The sequence below is a fragment of the Catharus ustulatus genome, chromosome 6 (genome assembly GCF_009819885.2).
Source record: "Catharus ustulatus isolate bCatUst1 chromosome 6, bCatUst1.pri.v2, whole genome shotgun sequence".
NCBI classification, from domain to species: Eukaryota; Metazoa; Chordata; class Aves; order Passeriformes; family Turdidae; genus Catharus; species Catharus ustulatus.
This window is the reverse complement of record NC_046226.1, coordinates 58,435,219-58,452,372: the sequence shown is the minus strand read 5'-3', so window position 1 is coordinate 58,452,372 and position 17,154 is coordinate 58,435,219. Positions and strand designations below refer to the sequence as shown.

The window sequence follows — 17,154 nt, the reverse complement described above, 5'->3', positions numbered from 1 at the left end:
CAAAGCATATTAAATTAAATGGAAGTACCACACAAATATGCAATTTAAAACACCTGCCACTTTTGCAGTTGTGGATTCATAACTTAACTCAAAAATGGATATTGTCTACCTGCAAAAGATTGTGTTCTGATGGCATTGTGCTTATTGAACATCTCTGTCATAACATAAGTGATATTTCCTTTTCTTTCTCTTAAAAAAGAGGAAATAGAGCAATATAGAATGAGCTGATGAAAGACACTGAATATACTCTCTTAGTGTATAATACACTGAGATAGTTTAACTACAGTATTTACCATGACAAGACACTGCCCATGTCTCAGTAGAATAGATTTTAAGAATTTTTTTTACAATTAAATAAATCCTCCAAGACCATACACACCAAGTTTAAAAGTACTCATCCAAATTTTCCTTCAAAATCCCATCAACTACAGTTTCATGTAAACATAGCTTCTGCAATATTTTTTTTCTCTTTATTTAATGAGTGGAATTACTGGCATGTAATACCCTTAGGATGAGGTATGGTGTAAGTCATCTATTTCTTTGGTAGTATCATCTGTATTTACAGAAATCACACAAAAGTCATTTTTCCCTGAGTGTCCTCAGTAAACAACATACTATTTCCTAGCTCATAGTTTCTAATTCCACCTTCTTGAATAATTCGTACATCTCAAGGTATTGTCTCTCTCCTTCCTGCCAGTTACAATCTCATTTGCTCTTTTTTATATGTACCTAATATTTTTTCCTCGATTTTGGTTTGTGTCCTCTTCTGACAGCAACAAGGTTTGTTGTCACACACAAAGATGTACAGCAGCAACCAGTAATCCCCAGGTCCCAGCTATGCTAGGTGAAACCCCTCTATGAACAGACTACCACAAGCCCTAGCAAGCATTGCCTTGGGCAGTGTGATATATGTTATAAAGTAATTTGGTTTTTATGAAAGATGAATCTTGTTTGTATAAATAAAGAATTTAATAAAGTAAGTTTAGGAGCACTGAGCCACAGCAAGGAGAAAAGATTGCTTCATAGAATTCCAGCGCTGCAGTTGCTAACAAAGCCGCAATTAACAAGTTAATAGAACCAGCCCCAACGGAGGTGACTCCTTATGGGACAGTCCAGGAAACTCCACAGCCATGAGTACTCAATAATCATCATCAGTCAAGATAATCAGGGTCTTCAGGAAAAACTACACTTTAATACCCAGTTCCCATAAACCAAAATCTGCACACATCAAAATTCATCGCTGCCCAGAAATGGTTTTGTCCAGTTCACTGCAGAGAAAGAAGACTACATGAATATGGGAATCCACGACAGGAAAAGAGCACTTTTGCTCCAGGTCAGAAAAACTGTATAAAAACAGAATGCCCAGGACAGCAGTTGTGAACACAGGGGGATCCGATGCAATAGAGGTCGGATCAGCATGTGTGTTCACCCAGCGCCAATCCCAGGCTCAGTGCTGTCCTTTTTGATTGTGGCTATTGAGGACCACATTTCGGTTGCAAAAATAAAAATTGCATCTTAAATCTTTTTAATTCAGCTTGATTCATTTATTATCTATAACAGGCAGCAATTGCTAGACTGCTTGGTCAGAGAAAACCTATTTAATAGTTCCTTCTGTTCAAGACAGTCAGTACACCATGCTCTGTAGGAGACCTATCAATAAAAATGGAAGACATAGGTGAAGGTAGCAATTAGCACCATTCAGTTTAACAGTTTAAGTACAGAAAATGTATGCAAAAAAAAAAAAAAAAAGAAAGTTAAAAGGAAATCTGAAAGAAAACTAAACACGGAATGTATAATGTTCAGTTATGCTACTCATACAATGGAGGCAAATTACTCCTTAGCTTTCCTGACCTTGGTAATATTTGTGCTATATGGCGGCAGCTATGTAATCATAAATTTATTTTTGAAGTGCAAAGAAATCTGAATTCCCAGCTAACAGTATAAGGAGTTCTCATACTGCCCAGTATCTGCGTTCCATCTTACTGTACCTTACCCAGTAGGTTTGTGAGCCACAGGGCCAAATCCTCCTTCATGGGCAGCAAGTTGGCCTCATGTCTACTTGCAAGCCACTGACTGTACTGATGCATGTCGGAGAGGCCGGGCCCACGTGCCTTCGGGCTCAGGGCAGTACACATTGCTTATCTGCTTGCCGTACCTGTTTAATTACATAAAAAGAAAAAAAAAAAAGTTCTTCATTATACCAGTTTTAGAGTTGTAGAAAATAATCCCATCCAGAATATAATCCCCATCTCTGTAAGTGTTCAAGGCCAGGTTGGACAGGTCTTTGAGTAACCTGGTCCAGGGAAGGTATCTCTGCCATGGTAAGGGAAGGGGTTGGAATGAGGTATATTTAAGATCTCTTCCAAATGGAACCGTTCTGTGATGCAAAAATGACAACAGAAATTACGAGTCTAAGAAATCAGATATCAGACAAACATATGTGGACCTAGCACATAGTTGCAAACACCAATGACTGAAACTTTGTGTCGCTAATTTTTTTTTTGCAAGTGATTAAATAATACAGATGAATGTTAACTTCATTTGTATTTACCAGGCTACATGTTGTCAACGCAAAAAAATATTCTGCAAGGATTTATTAAAATCAAATTAAAATAAACACCTTACACTAAGCTAATAATTCACTATGGTGCCTGACCCAATACCCATTCAGATTAATTGAAGAGCTTCAGAGATTTTTGAATCATGTCCAGGAAAAACATGGCAACAACCAAGTACCATTCCTATATCAAACTTATTAACAATTGACAAATGCTGTAACCAAATGGAAACAGTCTAGTCTACAGCTTCAAAATTATTAAAGAAAAACTACACCAAATATATAGACTGAATACCATTATTTCTTCAGAAAGCAGTAGAACAGCTAGTGTTGGTCACTCATACTTGCCAATTCCCACATTCTCCTCTGCTTCAGTGATGACCTACTGAAACGTTAGTTTCAGGTGAGACAACCAATGTGTAACACATGAGGTGTTGTCAGTCACAGGAGCCACTGTTGTTAGAACCACTGGACCTATATCTCTGTATCTGAAGAGCTGGTTGCCCAGCTGTGGCAGAAGCATGCTAAAGCATGTTATCTTTTCCTCTCTGAAACTTGTAGCAATGAGCTGAAACACCTCCTTGCCTTGTAGGCTGTAGCCTACACTAATCAGCAGACACAAGGTGTTGTTCAGATGGCACTAGACAGACATTAAGTGAATGTGAGACCCATAAAGAATAGTCCTTTGCCTATTGTCAACTGGCTGATCCTCTCCAGTTGTAGTAAGACATATCAAGTGGCTTCAGTTTATGATAATCTGCAAACAGTATCTTTCTGTCCTTTGCATACCTTTCATATGACGTAAGAGATACTTGTGACTTAAAAACAGCAGCAGAAAAACTAAACGATTTTTTGTACTATACATTATGGTCCGAATAACAAAAATATTGAAAACAATTTCTTCGTCAAAAAAGGAAAATATTGACTTAATGTAAAAAAAATGCCTTTCCATAAAATTGTGCTGTAATTGACTTTTCCAAATGAATGTAATGGTATTTGGGATACTTGAATTAAAATACTCCAGCATTTTTTACCATACTCTGTGTAAGTAAACTTCATGTTCGCAAAAAGATCTGCACAAACTCTTGTTGACAGTACCTCACTTCTGAAATTTAGCTTGCCCTTGATTTAGGCACAGCTTTCACTACAAATACATTTCTTACTGAAATTAGACAATTTTTTCACTTGGGGAGAAGTAAAATGCACATAAAGACTTATTCTCTTGTACAAACACATTTCTGTATTATGAGTAGATTTCACATTTTTCTAACCAAAAAAATCCTTATGTGTCAAAGTTTCTTTGAAAGCAGAAGAGTTTAAACCAGACTGAAGTACTTAACTTATGCACAGCTCTGTTGTGAAACTGACTTTGTAAAAATGTCAGCTTGGATTTATGGCTTCCTGGTTAATTAAATTCAAATCATACCTGCTCATTTAGGGCAGGCAGCAACGGAGAGGAGGGAGAGGACTTGGACTGTAAGCTCTGCAAAAATCAATCTGGAATGTCACTCTCAAAATAGATTGATTCAAACTAGAAGCTACCAACAGCTAAGGAATTTCAATGACAGTATATTTAAAGTTCCTCTAAGACACTCAGAACCACATGAATAAGTCTTTCAAATCACTGTTTCATTTTAGATAGAAAGAGAGGCAAGACATAATTAAAACTAAATAACTAAAAGATTATGACACAGTGAGGAGAGTCAGAACCAAAATTAGTTTGTTCTCTTGAATTACCTCTGCAATGGTAGTGGTAAAATTCAATTAAAAAGAAAAAAAAAGGGAAAAAAAAGAAAAAAAAAAAAAAAAGAAGAGAGAGTTCTTATTCCTGAGTGTATATATTTTAAAATTTAGGAAAATCCTGCAATTTGTTTCTCTTTACTTACAAATTGGAAAAACACAACAGAAGAAGTAGAACTACTTTACCAAAGGAACCAGTTAGACCCTGCACCTCTTCACTGGGAGTAATTTCACAGCTCATACACGTTTCGTGGAAGGGGTTAGACTGGATGACACTTGGAGGTCCCTTCCAACCTAAATTTATTATTATTTGATATTTCATGGATGCACAGAGCAATATTAATCATGAAACTCTACGCAGGGTCAGCCCTGCTAGAAAAGTAAAAATTGGCGCATACACTGAGTTGGGATGTGTAGAGAAGAAAACAACAGGCAATACCCTTTTCTTCCACCCTACTTAATCACTTCCAAGACCATGTACATGAAGTTCCCTATGGGAACCTGTGGCTAACTAATCACCAACATTATGATATGCCTGACAGTCAGCCAGATACAATACAGTTTGCTGACACTGGTGGGGTTGAAGTAATTCTATGGTCTCAAAGTTACATTTAAGACAAGACAAAACAGAAGGAAGGTTTCTTTAACAGCTACATGGAAGCAGTCTGGGTTTCCACATCACTCCGTGGAAGAAGCACTGCAGAGTAGAGAACTGGGGGAGTAGGGACGTTATTTCAGTTTACCTCTAAAATACAGCACTGTCTTTAAATATATTTCATACTGACCTAACAGCAATCAGGCAGTGTAAAGTGCCAAGAACCTTTGAGACTCATTCAGAGAAGAAAAGTGAGAAAACAAAGATTTTTGGACAATGCAAGGGTGCTTCAGTTTCTTAGTAACTGTGGTAGTAAGAAAAAAAGAGACAAGAAGGATATTCTGAGTTTAAGGTAGTTTTCATAAGACACATTCTCAGAATGAGAAATTAGAAAGATAAAAAAGTCAGACAGACAGGTGACAAAAGTCTCTAGAAGATGAAAATTACTCATGCATCTCTATACTCAGACTAGGTCTGCTTGAAATAGTAGCCCTGAATCAAAATAATGTATGCACTAATTTGTGAAATGGGCATGCAAAGTGAGGACTGGGGAATGAGAAAGTTAATACTGATGAAGAACCTGAAGAATTACAGCTAAATTGCATACAAGCCAACATTACCTCTGTGTAAGTTTTCTTTGATTTAATTTTCAAAAATGTCCCAAATTTTTCACTTATCAAATACTTTTCTGGAAAACTGCCCTAAATGTCAGTAAAATCCACAAAATACTTACCTTAGACATTAAAACTCAGTTTCCAAGGAGCAGAGCATCTCCTGTCACAGACTCTATAAGGGATATTGGAGATCAAACTCGCAGTTATCAAACTACAAGCATCAGAAACTTTCAAGCTCTGAATTATTCTTCATGTAAATACTGATCACTACTGAACCTATTAAATTCAACTCAAGCCTTTGCAATACTTCATTACTGAAGTAACCAAATTTCAGTGAAAAGTTCATCTGCTTCATCAATTGTACTAGAACATACATATTAGAACTTCATTACATACTAGCTGGGCTTAATGAAGAAGCCAAAATGAGATAGGTATGTGAAGGTGACAGCAACTGAGTCCTGAGCACCTTCAAGATTTGTTTGAAGATTATTCCTGTGGTGAAGGCCAGGCCCTGGTTTCATTACTCAGATACCTTCAAATATTTTCTTTAAAATGCCTTAATATATTTATTTTTTAGTGAACTTTTAGTGAAGAAAAATTTGTTGACAATTTATCAATGAGGAACGTGGTCAGAGGAATGGACTAACTTGAATCAGAGGTAGACAGCAGCTTTCAAGAATACATCACCACAGCTGAGGCAAGCCTCTCGCTCCAACAACTATTTCATCCTTTCCTTTTGGCAGACAAAGTATGAACGAAGTAGCCAAAAAAATATTTGGTTTCCTAATCTTACTACATTCTAACAGTAACATCAAACCATCATATAAACAGTTGTCTAAAACTAGCCAACACAAACATGTCAAATATTTTATAGAATGTTACACTTCCCTATAAACTGTTGAGGCTGACGTGATATGCAGAAGCATTTTCAAAACTTACCTCTAAATGCTTTAAAGCAACTGCTTGCCCCTACCATTCAGAACGTAGACAAGGAACTGTCTTTGACAACTTTTCATCCTGTTTTGTTACAGTTCACATGAATGTGGCACAACCCTTTTTTCGACCTCTCTCAATAAGAGGGTGGCATCTCAAATTCTTAGCCTTATTGTCTAGATGAAGAATTCAGTGTGGGATGGTTTACAGCACACCCAGAAATGTGTATCAGATTCAACACACTAAAAGGTCCTATTTCTTTCTGCTTGCTCCTACTGAACAGTGAAGTTCTTATTTTGCTTTACAGTAGTGCATTCAGTTATCTGTGTATTGCAGTTCACTGCTTGTGTTTGGCCAGCAGCATAACCTTACACTATCTGATGTTATCAGATCATCAGGTGAAAGCAATGAGAATCAAACAAGTGATCATCTGTGTTTCTATTGGCTTTTGTTGGGGTTAATGGGTAGGAAAAAACAAATCGAGAATGATACACTGTACTAAAAAAACACAGGGGGCAAAGACTGTTTAATCTAGAAAGTAAAACAGGATGCACAGTTGCAGATCCCCAGATTCAATTGCCTTTCCTATTCCAACCACTCTCCTTACCTGTAAAATTGTGATAATTTTCTTCAACCAAGTATAAAAAGGGAGGAAAAAATATTCTGTATAGAAAAAAAAGTATATATAAAAGCTTGCATGTATGCATAGATATACATACAAAGAAAACACATGTGCTCCACCCTGCTACCTAATCATATTCACTCCAAATTACCCATCCAGTTCCAACATATATAAATAACAGCTTACACTGAGTAGCAGCTGTCTAAGCCATGCTCTTTGTACCACATGAGTTTCACAGCCACTTCAACCTGGTTCCCAATTACACCATGCATTAATTCTCAAACAAAAAGGGTCTTTAACTGTTTCTTTCAGCTTGCTCCTACATATAGTCTTTCCAGGTCAGAAATGAAGAAGTCTTCCTGAGCCGCTTTCTCTTTATGACTTGACTCAAGAATTGATATAGAAATTAAGTATCCAGTGAAACAAGCATTTTTCTTTGTATTCAGTTAGAAAAGAATTAAAATAGGTTAAAAGTGTCTATGGAGGGAAAAAAATCACAAACCAAATGCAGAACTTTCTACAGTGATCAATCAAATCACCTCTGATGCAAAGGTCCTACATGGTGTGCCCTTTGCACCACAACAGCTTGACAGGGACACTGTGCACAAACATCAGGTTTGGCCCACCCAGGCACTATTGCCTAGCCAGGAGGTGTGTTGACTGGCTCTGTGCAGTTGGCAGCCAAGCCAGAACCATCCAGGACTGCACATATGCCAGTTCAGTCGCCCAGCTGCTCTACAGAGCTGGAACAACTGGAACAGAAGATGGCATAACTCTGCTTCAGACCCTGGTTCAAAGACTCTTTTTCATAAATCTTCACAGGATTAAATACACAGGCTTTAAGCTTCTGCAGTGAGATCTGTTGTAACTGAGGAAGCATATTAGTCACAAATTGTAGAAGAAACTAAACCTCATACACACAACTGTGTAACTGCTTTACTGTCAGTGATAGAGAAAATAGACAGCAACTTAGACAAGATCAGCAAGTTTTTCTCTGAAGGAACTGGAACTTGAACACTAGACTGTACAATGGCTTTGACAGAGGGGTATCAGCTACAAATGCAGACAATCTCCTGCTGTCTTAGAGAGAAGGTAATGCTATTGGAAAGCAGCCAGCCTGGAAGGAGAGGAGACAGAGAATCAAAAGCCAGAACAGAGCTCATGAGTACATCTGGCAAGGGTCTCTGCTGGATCTCCCTGCTAGTTCTAATCACCTCAAGCAGATGGAAAAGAACAGAACTTTTGAAATTTTACTAGAGTTTAAGTGGACTGTGTGAAGCATTCACTAACTGTAAAAGCAAGTTGAGTGCACAAAAGGCGTAAGTTTCAATGTTCATAAACAGATTAAGTTGCAGAATAAAATGCATAATTGTGCAAGTAGAAATGAAGCTGCCCACAATTTGGGACCCATATTACAATCACCACCATCACATCATCAAGTGCCAGTTTTACAGATATCACACAAACAAGGATAAATACATTAGCATTTTAAAACTTTTTACAGTTTTCCTGTATCAGTGTTGACATATTTTTCAGATTCAGATAGAGTAACATCAGTTCACAGACTAAAGGCTACTCTTGCTTTTCTACACCTACACTCATATATATACATGTGTGTATACACACACATATATGCAGAAAGAAGGAAAAAAGATATATGAATGCCTTCCTTTGAGAGTCACAAAAATAACACAACAATTCTGATTTTTTAAAGTCAGGAAACTGTTCCCTGTGGTGAGATCTGCTAGACAGTGGAATGACTTTCCCAAATGAAACTGTGAAAGCTCCCTTTCTTGAAATCCTAAAAATGGACTAAAAGAAGCAGTAAGAAAAAAAACCAGAGTTGTTACTGTTACATGTTAGTCAATCTTTACCATCTTCAATTTCCAGTTTATTACAGAAGAGTAACCACTCTTATTTTGCCCTTTTACATAGGTAAAAAGAAACACAGTAATTTTTAAAGTCGTTCTGCTACTACCTTGCATATTTTCTCTTCAAGAACTATTTGCAGAGCTTTCTGTTCTGTAAGAAACAGGTCATTCTTGTCTGCATTATCGTACAGGTACCTCACATGTAATCTTAACTTCTCTCACTACTATAAACAAGCAGGTAAAGCATAAGCTGACAAATGCAGCAAGCATATCTTTACAAGAAAATTTCATTTTTCTAGATATTTTATTATCCTTATAAACTATACCACAACCAATTTAGTCCAAAGTTTCTGGAGTTTTCCCAGATTAACTTGGAGCATACTGTACATTAGGAGCAGGGGGAGGGGCACTGAAGGGGAACCACCATCTGAAACTCATTAATCAATTAGAATTTTTCGTGGCTTACATCAAAATGGGATCTATCAGTGGATAGAGTAAGTTTTAATCACAAGAAGCCTTTGCCTTTTACATTATGAGTATACATTACAAATGTGTGCAGTACTGTGAGAGGAGGATGGAGAACCTGGCACAACAACTTATCGATACTTTATACCTGTAACGCCTTTGGTCTGAGGCCAGACCAGAACAAAGCTAACTGCACTTAAAAATCTGTTCTAATCATTGGAAACCTACACATTTTCAGGACTATGACTAGTGGAAACAATTTTATTGCCTTGATAATGTCTCCCTTACCAAAAGGAAAGCAGAAAGTCTTTCTTACACAGACAAAAACAAAACTTTAGGAACATTCATTATCTACTAGTTCATAAAATTGTAACTTCTGGAAACTGAGCCTAATTCCTAACACTGTCCAAAACCTTTGAAGTTGATTCTTCTCTGCCTGGCTCTTAGTATATGTTTTTCTGCTTGTCTAAGCAAAATAGCCATTAAAAATTAGTACAAAAGAAGTTTCAGCCCCCACCAGTTAGAAAAAGAAACACATATTTAAAATGACATATCACAACTCACAAGGAGTAGAAGTGTCTCTTGCTGTAAGGACACTATGCAGACAGTACTACAAGCTGACTTCCAATCATCAGCTTTGCTTTTAATTACGATATTAATTTCTAAATCCAGTCCTGAAATTAGTATTAAGTTTAACTGAGAGGTGTAAAGTGAAGTTGAAGAGGTACTGTGAATAGTAAGTGTGCCAATTTAAATAAAACTGTAGGCAAAATAAATAAAGTGACCAAATTAAGGATAGACCAAAAAAAATAAAGTGACTAAATTAAGCTAGAACTTGAGGATAGTATTGACTCTTCAGCACTTCACCACCTTCATATAGGTTTGATCATGGTTCCAACAAGGACAGAATAATCCTGATCAGATGGCTATGGCACCATACAATATGAATTTATTAATGTCCTATTTAGAAACTTCCTATTAAATCACAATCCACGTCACAAAACCCTCATAAAACTGTTACACTTGGCACAGCATCTACTTCACAATGAAACAAAAAATCCATAATTTAATGTACATGGAAAACCAATAATACTTCGTTCATTTTTCATTGCAAAGTAATGCCAGAAGTATGTTGAAACCGCACTGGGGAGCCTGCAATGCATCCATCCTGGTGTCCCAGGAACTCCCCTAGGAGCGCGCAGAGACAGCAGGCTCAGATGACACCACTTGCACCAGGACGCACATAACAATCCTAGATAAGGATGGCAACCTTAATTCCTTACACGTACAGCGGTAGTGAAGAAACAGAGCCTTCTTAAAAGTGAAACTCTGTCCTCGCAGATTTAAATCTAGAGCTTGAAGAGGAATCGAAGAGCCCTGAAAGGGCGGCTTTTGGTACAAGTGGGGTCTGGTCCCGCTGTCTCTGGGGGCGGCGGAGGGGGAGCTGGAAGCGCCGGGGCTGCAGCGGAGCTCGGCGCCTCCCGCCCGCGGCTGCCGCAGCCTCACACGGATGCTCTCGCATTTCCCGCGGGCGCTGCGGACAAACAAACCCGCCCTCCTCCTCCTCTCGCACTACCACCACGCCAGGGCTGCCTAGAGAAGCCACAAAAATCAACCAGAGGTTGGGGCTAGGGGTGAGAGCACAGCGAGTAAAAGCCACCCCCCGTCCCCTCTTACCCGCCCCGCTCTCAGCCGCCGCGGAGTCCGATGCGTTTGTCCTCCTCGAGGCCCCTCCGTAGTGAGGCTGAACTAATGGCTTTGCCATGAGTGCTGGAAGTGCTGCTCGCAGGTCTGCCCCTCGGGGGCAGGATCAAGCAAACCCGCCGCGGCCCCCGGGCCCTCCGCGCGATTCCCGGAGCAGCCCGCCAGCAGCCCGCAGCCTCACCGCGCTGAGCCCCGGGAGAACCACACGTGGACCTCCGCCACACACCCACGCACACTCATTCCGCCACCGCCATGCTTTCCAACTCCCACGGTCAGAGAGCGGGAGGGAAAAAAAATCCTCACCAAAACCCCACAAACCCCCCAGACTGCGGCAGCAACCTCTCCCGCCGTGCTGCGCCCCCGACGTACCCCGCAGCCTCCCCGGGACAGGAGGGAGGAAGGAAGGAAAAAAAGGCACCTACTCCCCACTGAAGAGCCGCCGGGCAAAGATCACCTTCCCGCCTCGCTCTGGCCCCTTTCCCTTTAAACTTGAGAGCAGCCGGCGAGACACACAAAACGCCCTCAATTTAAAGGAGCCCGCGTGGCGAGCTCCGCCGTACGGCCGGCAGCGACCCCGCTGCTGGGCCGGGCAGGGCAGGAAGGTAGAGACAGGCAGGGCTCCCACCTTGGCTGGGAGGGCAGGAAGGCAAGGCTCCCACCTTGGCTGGGAGGGCAGGAAGGCAGGGCTCCCACCTTGGCAGGGAGGGGGAAGCAGGCAGGCAGGGCTCCCACCTTGGCAGGGAGGGGATAGCAGGCAGGGCTCCCACCTTGGCAGGGAGGGGATAGCAGGCAGGGCTCCCACCTTGGCCCGGGCAGGCAGGCAGGGCTCCCACCTTGGCAGGGAGGGGGAAGCAGGCAGGCAGGGCTCCCACCTTGGCCCGGGCAGGCAGGCAGGGGTCCCACCTTGGCAGGGAGGGGATAGCAGGCAGGCAGGGCTCCCACCTTGGCTGGGGAGGGCAGGCAGGCAGGGCTCCCACCTTGGCAGGGAGGGGATAGCAGGCAGGCAGGGGTCCCACCTTGGCAGGGAGGGGATAGCAGGCAGGCAGGGCTCCCACCTTGGCAGGGAGGGGGAAGCAGGCAGGCAGGGCTCCCACCTTGGCCCGGGCAGGCAGGCAGGGCTCCCGGCGCCGCCTCCCGGGGTCGCGCTCGCTGCCCTCTCCCTCCGGCAGCGCCGCCGTCCCCCCGAGCACAGCTGAGCGGGCAGCACCGCGCTGCCTCTCCTCATACTTCTGTCCGCTCAGCTCGATGCTCTCTTTGGGAAACCCGCTTTTGATTTTTGTTTGCTTATTTTGTTTGGTTTTGGTGGGTTTTTTGTTTGTTTTTACACTTCCCCTCTCCCCCCCGCCCCCTTTCTTATTTTTTTTTTTCCCCTCTCTGACACTGATTTCCTATCCTTCCGCAGTCTGCATTGGACTGAATGGAAGTTTAATACTTTAGTTTTTTTCAGAGGGACGGCAAACGCATGATTTACCCTTGAAATGCTGAGATATTGTATTACAGCCCTTGGCAGCGAGTTGATTCTTGGTTCAATTTCTCTTTTATTATTGCTCTCCTTTCCAAGACTCGTAGTTGTAGAAATGGGAAGAAAAGACTATGTCACATCCAAGATAAAACTCCTTAGTTTGACTATTACCTCTGGAATTTTTAAACATTTACAGACACATCTTTTAATTGTCACTATTTTTTTTTTTTTTTGGCTAAAGAAATATTTTGTAGAACTTTCTTTATTGCATATTTTTCCCAAAACCATTTCATGCCACCTTGTTCATCTTGAATAAAAAAGTATGCTGTTCATAAACTGATCATTCATATTACACATTTTAAAGAGTGACAAGTAGAGGATTGTTCTTGTTATCTGTGCTTAATTTGCCAAGCTAACTTTTAGCACACTATTATTTCAGACATTTCATTCTCACCTTATGTCATTTTTGTGATACTTCAACGTTTTGTTAAATGTCAGAGATAACCTTCTCCAACTGTTGTTTGTTCACTTATTCCCTGCACAGCAAAGCCCCTTTTGTGAATTCAATAGCAGGAAACAGATGTTCAGACTTCTGCTCCTCTTAATGCATGATTTTAGATTGTCTTGTTGAGTTTCTTAATGGTATCATGCTATCACTTTCAATAAGTGTTCCAGATGAACAGTGCACTTATTTTTCTCTTTCAGTGTAGAGTCACTTAATTAAATTGTTCTAGCCAAAACAGATTATGTATAATTATACCAAAAGAGTTGTTTTAACTTGATTGTGAAACACTTATCAAACTGACCCTTATTTTTTATTTACATTAATTTTTCTGATCTGCTGGGAAAACCCAATTTGTGCAATTAATGCTGGATTATTTCTCAAAAATTGCACTATAAGCAAATTCCTATTCTCTAAGTAGCAGATATTCATTCCTGGCCAATCAAATGCACTCTTGTTATTTATTGTATTCTTATACTGTTATTATGCTTTTCTGATGGACTATTAACTGCTGTGATGTTACTTAAATGAGAGCAATTCATCAGCATGCTGATGTAGTTAAATATGATGAGCTCTAGCCATGTACTAGGTGACTAACAGCACAGAATTAAATTACTTCCTAGTTTTGATCCAGTTAGCAAAATCTTAATGTCCCTGGGCATGACTGTTCTCATTGGCTCATCCAAATTTTTTTTCTCAGAAAAAAGAAAAAGGAGCAAAAAGCTTTTAAAAATATATCCTAAAAATGCACTGGGTAGGAACTCATGGTGAGCTGATAAGGTGCTTCCTGCATGCACTTGATTATCTTACAATTTTTTGCCTGACCTTGAGTAAGATTTTATTTGTTACTTAATAAGGAGCAGCAATTTAAATCCAATTTATGTCAACTCAATATAAAAATCAACTTGAGATGAGAAGACAAATTTGTTAAAATGTCCCTTGTACTTAAAATTCTTGACAATTTCAAGAATAGTTGAAAAACATTCCCCTAAGTAACAGCTACATCTTGACTAGAAGCTTCTCATGGTTCAGGTTCCCTTGAAGTCACAAGATTCCTACTAAGGTTAGGAGCAATTATGTGTAAGGAAATAAGCTGAGGTTTTTCCAGATGCCATACAATAAATTTTGTGTGATCATTTGCATAGGTACCAGTGGGAAGGACTAGAAAATCTGTTGTAAGAATTTGAAGCTGAAGTTGGTTGTGTGCTCCTTTATATAGTGAGTTTGTACCAAAGGATAATCCAATAACATCAGAGTATTCATATATACATGCATACACTTTATCTATGTATCTTTTTCTATTGAGGATTGATAGCAGACAAGCAATATGTAACATCTAGCACGAGAGTTAAGAAAAATAAAAAAAAAGACAGATCAAGTCTTACTCAAGCAAAAGGGATGGAAACACAGTGCCAAGTATCCATTTGAAATGTCCATTATGTGAATGCTATGGAAGTTCAGTAGCAACATCACAATTATGAACAAACTGAGAGTCACACTTCTTCCCCCCCCACTTTAGTATTCAGCTTTCAAATTTGACACAGTAACTTTGGAACTCCAACAGAAACACATATTCTACATAAGGTTATTTCATTAACAGTCTTGCTTACCTTTCAGAGGAAATACAAAAAACTTTCCTAGTGAAATGCTATCATTTTCATTAGTCCTCCACATAATCAATCTTAGGTTCTCACACTTTCAATCCTCTGTGTCCACATGTTCTGATAATACTTTTGACAGTCTACTTCCAAACAAATAAGAGGATGAATGGGTACATGAATAAACAATTATTTGAAGGCAGACACAGGAAGGGAGACAGAGAGGGAGGACTTAGTGTGACTGAGGAAGATAAAGCATATTTGCAAGTCATATGTGCATGTAGGAAAGCTGAACAATATTAATACCACAACAAAATGGTTCTATACCTTGTCATATAGATAATATTCCTTTCCTACTGTTACAATTAATTTTCATAATAGATGTGTGTATGTGGCTGAGATGCAACAAATTCTGTCCAAAGATGTCATAATCTTTCTATGCTCTAGGACAAAAATTCAGGATTTAAGATTCTGAAAGATTTACTTGGTTGCACATTGTAAACCTTGATGCATAGATATTTGGAGACTAAATTCTGGAACACAAGGTCAGCAAGGATGACCACAGTGGCCCATTTTATCTGTGTAATTCCTCAGCCCTTTTATAAAAACTCTTATAATCACCACCTGATGACTTGTGAGTGACTTTATCAGGATTTTCTCATGACGATACCTTGCAGGTAATTTACAAATAGGAGAGAAAAATTACCTAGATCAAAGGTTTCTCAAAGCCCAGAGAGCTGCAGCAGCAGTCACTGAATGGGAGGAGGAAAAGAGAACAAGAGAAAGACAATATAGAATGGAAGATGAAGTTCTCAGCAGGCAGAGATACAGGCATGTATTTGTCATGTCATATGTGTTGATCTCACTTTCCTGATAATTTTCCAAATTTCCCAAACACTGCTTCTTCCACATGTAAGTTTGGAATACAGAAATAGATTTGTTCTGTTTTCTTTCAGTACATGCCACAGAAGTTAAAATTCAAAAAATAGAGTCAGTGGTGACTAAAATTTCTGGTACTTGAATCAGTTTGTTAGAATATGAGCACCCATAATGAGTGCAGATCATGTTTCATAAATCATCCACTATTGCCCCAATATTACAGTACTTACTTCGCCAAAAAATTCCATGTCTTCCTTGACTTTTAATAAAGGGAGAGTAGTCAATAGCTTTGCAGGCCTGAGATCAATAAATACAACCTGATGGAACTCGCTAAAATATATTGCACTAACTGGTGTCAGATACACCTTATTTTATTTTTTTCCTAAAAGTGTTGGAATACAATGTATAAATCTCAGTTAAAATGCATCCTTTGTATGACAATTTTAAGAATAGTGGAAAAAATGAAATGGGTGGAATTTAAAATTGTTTCAGCTATGCATCATTTACTATTCTCATTACTATGAAAGTAAGACAAGCTGTAAGTTAATTCCATCCTCTTATCATTCTGTTCAACACACTCAGTGACTTCACAGTCAACTGAACTTCTCTCAAACCTGCAGTGGAACACTCATGTTAAAGCTCCATGAACAAACTTCAGGCAACTCCTTTACCTTAAAAGTAGTATGTTTTGTCCTTCCATGTTGTAAATTTATTAGGCAAGAACTGAACTTTCAAACCATATAAATATATATAACTAAAATTTACAATTTTTATGAAACTTTGGTTTTAATCTTAAATATGAAACTGAGTGCTGTAATCTAAAAGAAGCCAATTTTCGTCATTGCAAGTCCAAATACAAGTTTCCTCTGCATCATACTCACTAAAACATACCTTCTTCTAATTTTTTGGAGTAATCTTCATTAGTGTCACAGAAAACACCTGGATGAAATTTGACTCAATAACACAGATTTCTATCATCACAGAGATGCTTGGATTGATTTACTGAGCACCAGCATACATAGACTGCTCAGAAGATTTAGGTCTATAGCATGTTCTCACAATTCTGATTTATATAGAATGGTATTATTTGGCTGAGTGTCATAATTGTTTATCCATGGACACAGAGCATGCAGTTGATATGCACAATTACACAAAAATTACCAGGCCAAATATGTTCTGTTTGACCAAGCACAATAATCTGTCCCTAAACAAACAGTGCCTTAAACAGAAATGAAGCAGACAGTTATTATTAATTTTATCCTAAATAATTTTTCTTAAAACCCCAGTTACTACATTGATAAAGATGATTTAAATCCCTATGTGTATTGGACAGGGCTCATAACACCTTCCTTTCTTGGACTGAAATCAATGATACCTTCACATACAGAGCTCAAAACTTTTCTATCTATAGCTCATACTATGCTGTCTTCCTCACAAGACAATGTAGCAATTGAAAGTGATTGAGACATATAGCAATTTATTCTGAGATATCTGACAGAACTAGCCCAAATATAAACGAATGATCTCTCTTCCTGTTCCTTATATTTTAAAAGTGACCTAGATTTTGTGGTTGGTCTCTAGTTGAAATGGACAAATCATTAAAATAGGGTGC

The 17,154-nt window shown here is 39.3% G+C and overlaps 1 protein-coding gene across 4 annotated transcripts in view; it reads right to left on the bottom strand.

Moving 5' to 3' along the window:
- Nucleotides 1-11,696, bottom strand: part of GAS2 (growth arrest specific 2) — an 89,450-nt gene extending 77,754 nt beyond the window's left edge. For 2 of the 4 annotated variants that reach the window (XM_033063299.2, XM_033063301.2), the window contains exons 1-2: nucleotides 11,075-11,456; nucleotides 1,994-2,155 (exon numbers count right to left, since the gene is read on the bottom strand). In XM_033063299.2, coding sequence (XP_032919190.1) covers nucleotides 1,994-2,135 — 142 coding nt within the window. In that variant the 5' untranslated portion in view covers nucleotides 2,136-2,155; nucleotides 11,075-11,456. Of the gene's footprint in view, nucleotides 1-1,993; nucleotides 2,156-11,074; nucleotides 11,457-11,523 lie in introns of those variants that run through there. The other 2 variants (XM_033063300.2, XM_033063302.2) reach the window with 2 other exon arrangements.
- Nucleotides 11,697-17,154: the final 5,458 nt, after the last annotated feature.